This window comes from Neolamprologus brichardi, chromosome 10, assembly GCF_056152115.1.
Source record: "Neolamprologus brichardi isolate AB-2024 chromosome 10, ASM5615211v1, whole genome shotgun sequence".
Classification (NCBI taxonomy): Eukaryota; Metazoa; Chordata; class Actinopteri; order Cichliformes; family Cichlidae; genus Neolamprologus; species Neolamprologus brichardi.
The window spans coordinates 33,190,746-33,198,042 of record NC_142113.1 but is presented as its reverse complement, the minus strand read 5'-3'; the positions used below and the strand labels follow the sequence as shown (position 1 = coordinate 33,198,042).

The following is a 7,297-nucleotide window of genomic DNA, read 5'->3' as shown; positions in this document are numbered from 1 at the left end:
GAATCTGACAGTTTTTTGGAGTCTTCAACAGGCACCTTAACTCAGTTTAGTTTACAGCAGCAGTTTCTTCAAGGTGCTTTGTATTGTAAGGTGAGGACTCTACAATAATAAGGAGAAAACCCCAAAAATCAGACGACCCCGATATTAGCAAGCACTTGGCAACAGTGGGAAAGAAAAACTCCCTTTTAACAGGAATCTCCAGCAGAACCAGGCTCAGGGAGGGGCGGGGCCATCTGCTGGGAGTGAGGGGAGGACGACAGGACAAACAGCGAGAGATTAATAAGTTTGAGTCATGTTATCCATCCATCCTTCCAAGTACGGATGGATGATTCAATGCAGAGAGGTCTGTTAACACATAGTGAGTGAGAAAGGTGACTGGAAAGGAAAAACTCAATGCATCATGGGAATCCCTGGCAGCCTACGTCTATTGCAGCATAACTAAGGGAGGATTCAGGGTCACCTGGTCCAGCCCTAACTATATGCTTTAGCAAAAAGGAAAGTTTGAAGCCTAATCTTGAAAGTAGAGATAGTGTCTGTCTCCTGAATCCAAACTGGAAGCTGGTTCCACAGAAGAGGGGCCTGAAAACTGAAGGCTCTGCCTCCCATTCTACTTTTAAATACTCTAGGAACAACAAGTAGGCCTGCAGAGCGAGAGCGAAGTGCTCTAATAGGGTGATATGGTACTACAAGGTCATTAAGATAAGATGGGGCCTGATTATTTAAGACCTTGTATGTGAGGAGCAGGATTTTGAATTCTGGATTTAACAGGAAGCCAAAACAGGAGAAATCTGCTCTCTCTTTCTAGTCCCTGTCAGGACTCTTGTTGCAGCATTTTGGATTAGCTGAAGGCTTTTCAGGGAGTTTTTAGGACATCCTGATAATAATGAATTACAGTAGTCCAGCCTGGAAGTAATAAATGCATGAACTAGTTTTTCAGCGTCACTCTGAGACAGGATATTTCTAACTTTAGAGATGTTGCACAAATGGAAGAACGCAGTCTTACATATTTGTTTAATATGTGCGTTGAAGGACATGTCCTGGTCAAAAATGACTCCAAGGTTCCTCACAGTGTTACTGGAGGCCAAGGTAATGCCATCCAGAGTAAGAATCTGGTTAGATACCATATTTCTAAGCTTTTCAGCGCCGAGTACAATAACCTCAGTTTGATCTGAGTTAAGAAGCAGAAAGTCAGCGGCCATCCAAGTCCTTATGTCTTTAAGACATTCCTGCAGTTTAACTCATTGGTGTGTGTTATCTGGCTTCATGGACAGATAGAGCTGGGTGTCATCTGCATAGCAGTGTAAATGTATGCTATGTCTTCTAATGATGCTGCCTAGGGGAAGCATGTATAATGTAAACAGAATTGGTCCTAGCACTGAACCCTGTGGAACTCCATAATTAACCTCAGTGTGTGAAGAGGACTCTCCATTTACATGCACAAACTGGAGTCTATTAGATAGATATGATACAAACCACTGCAGTGCAGTACCTGTAATACCTACAGCATGTTCTAATCGCTCTAATAGGATATTATGGTCAACAGTATCGAACGCTGCACTGAGGTCTATCAGGACAAGCACAGAGATGAGTCCACTGTCAGAGGCCATAAGAAGATCATTTGTAACCTTCACTAAAGCTGTTTCTGTGCTGTGATGAACTCTGAAACCTGACTGAAACTCTTCAAATAAACCATTCCTCTGCAGATGATCTGTTAGCTGTTTGACAACTACTCTTTCAAGGATTTTTGATATGAAAGGAAGGTTGGAGATTGGCCTATATTTAGCTAAGACTGCTGGGTATAGAGATGCTTTTTGAGTAAAGGTTTAACTGCAGCCACCTTGAAGGCCTGTGGTACATAGCTGGTTATTAGAGATAGGTTGATCATATATAAGATCGAAGAATTAATCAATGGCAGGACTTCTTTGAGCAGTTTTGTAGGAATGGGGTCTAAAAGACACGTTGATGGTTTGGAGGAAGTAATTATTGAAGTTAACTCAGAAAGATCAACTGTTCTTTTCATCAATCACTGATCAAAAGAACATCCAGATGTTTGAGCTTTACAGAGGTCCGTTTTTTTGAAGAGCAAGTTTTACCAGGACTCACGTACTTGTGATCTGAGGCATTTGTTTTCAGACGACCCAGTATCCAGAGTCCTTGCACAGAAGATGTAAAATTATTAACATGATCAATCTCTTTGCGAGTTCAGGTAGCTGCTCTGAGCTGTGGTGGTACACAGCAACAAGAAATCCAATCCTTTAACTTAGTGAACTTTTAGAAAGTCGTCTGCTGTGATGACGTATGTTACCCACTGCTGTGGAATCTATTATTGTAGATTTTACTGTTATTAAGAAATAAAAGAGGGCGTCAGGGATTATTATTAAATGATGTTCAGTTTCTATGGCACAAATGCCATAAACAGACAGGACAAACAGATTCAGGGATAGCTTCTTTCCCAGAGCTATCACCGTAGTAAATAAGCACAAAACAATTGAACCTGCTTAACTATACTTGCCATTGTCACTATATTATGCTGCTATCCTGTATATATCGTACTTATTGTCTGAGCACTTCGGTTGTTTTATTGTACTTTTTATATTTTACATTTATATTTATTATTGCATTTTGCACCAACGGGGTGGCACTCCAATTTCGTTGTACTTTGTACAATGACAATAAAGGCTATTCTATTCTATTCTATTCTATTCTATTCTAAATGCCAGATCAGGATCCAGAGAGTAGACCTCATTACTGTAGAATCTCTACATTAAAATATAATGGTGCTATATCAATAAACTAATTGATCTACTAATAGATTAAATGTACTGTTGATGTTATTTTCTGCATTTACACGAATGTTTAAATCTTCCATTAAAATTATTTTTTCTGAGCACAAAACCACACAAAGTCTTTTTCATTTATGCGACTCTTTTTCCAAATGTAAACAAACTGTTGAGGCATCATGATGATGTCACCAGGACGGACTTAAAATGAGTTCATGACAAAAACTAGAAATATTTATTTATTGTAAAACAAACATCAACGTTTTGTCAGACAGACGTGTGGAAGTTTAAACAGAAGCTGAACTTCAGACTCGCTGTGGTGCGACGAGCCCAGCAGTGACACCAGTGCTGGGCTGAATGTTTGCAGAGCATCACAGGACACAGAAGCATTTTCATTCATGAATAATGCATGAAAGGCTGACATGAAACAAAATATCAAATAATATCTAAGAATGGAGTAAATATATTCATTTGTGTTGATTTCAGCTTGGATTTAAACATCATGTCTGTTCTTTTCTTCCAGTATTTAGCCATGTCCTTCTTCTGTCCGTCCTGTCTACCTCCTCCTGTCGTAGTCTCTGTCTCTCTCCCTTCGCCTGTCATCTCTGTCTCGATCTGTGTCTCTTCTTCTTTCTCTTTCCGTCTCTCGTCTTCTGTCAGTCTCCCTCTCGTGACCCCTCTTCCTTTCTTCCTCTCTCTGCCGATCTGCGTCTCTCCCCCTCCTCTCCTCCTCTTCCTCCCCTCTCAGTCTCTCGTTGTGTCTCGCTGTCTGTCCATTCGGTTGTCCTCCTGGCTTTGGCGGCGGCCCTCTCTGGTTGTATTTGTCGTACCCGGTGTCCTCTTTCTCCTCTTTGACTCTGACTGAAACAAGAGGTGGTGATGAAGAAGAGGCTCTGCTCTTCCTGTCCTTCTTCTTCTCCTTCTTCTTTTTCTTCTTCTCTTTCTTGTCTGAAACACAGAGCGCAGAATGAAATAAATAAAAATCCACCTCGTCTTGTGTCAGGCGGGTTTCACATGACAGGATGTGACCTCACCTTTCTTGGGCTTCTTCACAGGTACGGCGTACTGCTCGTCATCCTCAGAGGAGGGGGAAGACTCGCCGACTTTGGGAGCACAGCCCTCCTCCCTCAGATGCTTGGTCACGTCGTCTATGTCCTCGCCGTCTTTGGGGGGTCGGTAGTCTTTGACGTGGTCAACGCGAATCGTCCGACCTTTGATCTGACAGCACAAAGCAACAGAGATCAACTCTCAGTGACCGCGTCACAAACAGCTGATAGTTCACATTAACTTCAGACTCACACTTGACAACAACATTAACAAACAGTCTCTGAGCCCGGCTCAGATTAGCCTTCACTCACTGCTCTTATAGAACAGGCCTTCATATGAGTACTTAAATATTTCTGTCCTCTGCTGTGTAACATCTGCCTCACATCCATGATTGTTTCTCTAGTCTGACATCATCAGTGGAATGATCTGGCTTCTTTTAATATAAGAATCAAAGTAAAAACACTCCCAGGAAAAAGGTTTTCTGTCAACACAGGAGATCGAACCCTCTGGATGTTTTCGTTTTCTGATAATTTGCTGGAAAAAACTGCATGCTGGGTCATGTGACCATGTGGGATAGATGTCTGCTACATATGAGTCAGGTGGCTTATCTTGTAGCCACGACTCCTTCAGGGCCATTAAAACATTCAAACAACATCATAGTTCGGACAGACCACGCTGATGACACAACTTTACATCCCATATTTTACAATTTCTTAAGAAACCTGGATCATCATCTCTGCAGCTGCTCCCTGTAAAACTCCAGTAAAGTGACTAAAAGCGATGAAGCATCTTATCACGAGCACAAAAAGGCCCCGTGTGCCCGATACCCTCGAAAAACCTTCTTCAGGATCTAAAGTCGTTCTGTCAGTGTGAGAGCGAAGTGCTCTAATAGGGTGATATGGTACTACAAGGTCATTAAGATAAGATGGGGCCTGATTATTTAAGACCTTGTATGTGAGGAGCAGGATTTTGAGTTCTAGATTTAACAGGAAGCCAAAACAGGAGAAATCTGCTCTCTCTTTCTAGTCCCTGTCAGAACTCTTGCTGCAGCATTTTGGATTAGCTGAAGGCTTCTCAGGGAGTTTTTTGGACTTCCTGATAATAATGAATTACAGTCGTCCAGCCTGGAAGTAATAAATGCATGAACTAGTTTTTCAGCGTCACTCTGAGACAGGATATTTCTAACTTTAGAGATGTTGCACAAATGGAAGAAAGCAGTCTTACATATTTGTTTAATATGTGCGTTGAAGGACATATCCTGGTCAAAAATGACTCCAGGATTTCTTAAATAATTAAACTGTAGTTTAAGTTTCTTTGTGTCATCTGGTGGCTGGATAAATATAGCTGGGTATCATCTGCATATCAGTGAAAGCAGATGTAGTGTTTTCCCGTATAACACAAACATGGACCTGTGGACCTCCATGACTGACTTCTGTGTTAACAGGAACAATCTGTGAGTCAGATGAGATTCAGACCAGAGCAGCCGAGTGTGACCTTTCACCTTAATGCCGTTGAAGTTGTCGACAGCCAGGACTGTGCTCCTCTGGTCCTCATAGCAGATAAAACAGAAACCTTTGGACTTGCCGGTCTTCTTGTCACGCACGAGGTTGATGTTGACGATCTCTCCATACCTGACAGGACAAACTGAATCACGGTGCTGCCCATCTGTGAGTTGTGTAGTTAAGAAAGGATGAGGTACTTACTGAGAGAAGACACAGATCAGGTCTCCTTCACTCAGCTCGTATGGAAACCCTCCTGCAGAAAACAAAACATCCAAAACGCTGTTGATTCATTCTCCAAAAACCTTTCATTACTTCATCACTAACGTCAGCAACAACACAAAACATCCAGCAGATGCACACAAAACAACACTGCTGTTTCCAGTAGAAACACCTTTATTAAAGCTGAAGATACCAAGGTTGGTGATGGTTCAGAGTGTTTCATGTAAGATGAATATTTCCAAAAAGCCAAGTCTTCAACACAGACTACTCGATCTGAGATGTCTCATGGATCTTCCAGATTGAGTGAAGTCATTTTCCAGAGATCTGATTGGTCAGTAGGGACCACTTTTTGATACCCATCGATCATTTATCTGGAACATATGAAATATCAGTCTATGAAAAACCTCTTAAGCTTACGAATACATGACATGTGGAGCTGAAGCCGATCAAGAAGTTTGTGTTGCAGTGACAGAAACGTTGAAGTAGAAATGACAACCAATGGGAGCACAGGAAATCCCTGACTGACCAATGACCTTGGCAGACTGGTGACTGGTGTGGCTTCTAAAGAAAACCCTTTACTTCCTCTCAGTTTACATTTTCCCTCAACTTTAAACTAACGATTATTTTCATTATCTGCTCATCTGTGGATTATTCCGTTTGTCACGCAGTCTCACCAACAAAGACCCAGGCGCTGTCTTTGTACTCGCTGTGCCAGGAAACGGACTCGTTGACCCCGAGGCTGGCTTCACGCTCGTTCAGCTCGTTTATCAGCTTTACCTTCGTTAGAGGACTGAAAACACAGAGAGAAGAGAAAGTGTTTCATTTTCAGAATGCTGGTTCATAATCTGTAATTAATATGTGACAGTCATCTGCTTTCATCTCGTAAAACCCAGCGTTTAAGTTTTATTTCTGCAAGGCTAAATTTGAGGATTTGGAGAAGAAAAATGAGCTTAATCATATATGAGTTTATAATAAAAAGGCAAAAATATAAAAAGACATAAGCCATAAACAGTAAAATATAAAAGAAATGTAATTTAAACCTAAACATAAGGCACAAACAGAACTGATTTTAAGACCACTGATTCCAGATGTGTGGAGCGTAATGACGTCTGTTTCTACAGACCAAACTCCATTCAGATTATGACTGATTTAAAGCCCCGTGAACACGCGGACAGGAACGCAACACGGGTGTTTGTGCTCTGTGAAGCTCTGATTCGTTTTTATTTTAGTGAGCTACACATCCCGCAACGGTAAAGAAAATCGCCTATCGCCAAAACAGGAGGCGATGATCACCTCTTCAAACTCTGGTCCAAGCTTAATTTTATGCTATTTTACTGTGTGCCGAATTGAAATAAGGCTCCTGTAATTGCATAATAACCGCAGAGAGTGTGTCTGATTATTTTATGGGGAAAGTTGGTGGAAAATAAACATAAAATCTCAGGTTTTCTGAATGGAATCTGGGAGACGAGATTGTACATGAAGAAGTACTCAAACAATCTTCAAGCTGGCGCTTTTGGGTAGCGAATAGTCATTTTCGAATGGCTATAATCATTACCGAATAGTTATCATTGATCAGTAAACGATAAAAAAAAACTTAAATTAAACGCTTAATAAGAAAATAATTACTTACTTCATGATCAACTATACGGTTTGTACATCAACGCTGTGCTGAAAATGGCTAATCTCACCGACAGAAACAACTTCCGTTTGAATTTCCGCCTCTGCTAGTGCTGCCCCCTGCTGTTAGGA

At 41.3% G+C, this 7,297-nt stretch overlaps 1 protein-coding gene across 1 annotated transcript; it reads right to left on the bottom strand.

The window, feature by feature from the left end:
* Nucleotides 1-3,006: 3,006 nt before the first annotated feature.
* Nucleotides 3,007-7,280, bottom strand: rbmx2 (RNA binding motif protein X-linked 2). Its single transcript, XM_006785164.3, has 6 exons — nt 7,179-7,280; nt 6,223-6,338; nt 5,531-5,582; nt 5,329-5,458; nt 3,815-3,998; nt 3,007-3,728 (listed from the first exon to the last, which is right to left on the bottom strand). Exons 1-6 carry the CDS (start codon nt 7,181-7,183, stop codon nt 3,337-3,339), a joined length of 879 nt encoding a protein of 292 aa, XP_006785227.2. The 5' UTR covers nt 7,184-7,280; the 3' UTR covers nt 3,007-3,336.
* Between the last annotated feature and the right edge of the window lie 17 nt (nt 7,281-7,297).

What these genes read in the sequence shown, in the direction of transcription:
- rbmx2 (XM_006785164.3), bottom strand. An exon ending in CAGCGCCTGGGTCTTTGTTG is followed by an intron (nt 5,583 to 6,222) that starts GTGAGACTGCGT and finishes TGTTTTCTGCAG; the next exon opens with GAGGGTTTCCATACGAGCTG. An exon ending in ACAACTTCAACGGCATTAAG is followed by an intron (nt 3,999 to 5,328) that starts GTGAAAGGTCAC and finishes TTGTGCTGTCAG; the next exon opens with ATCAAAGGTCGGACGATTCG.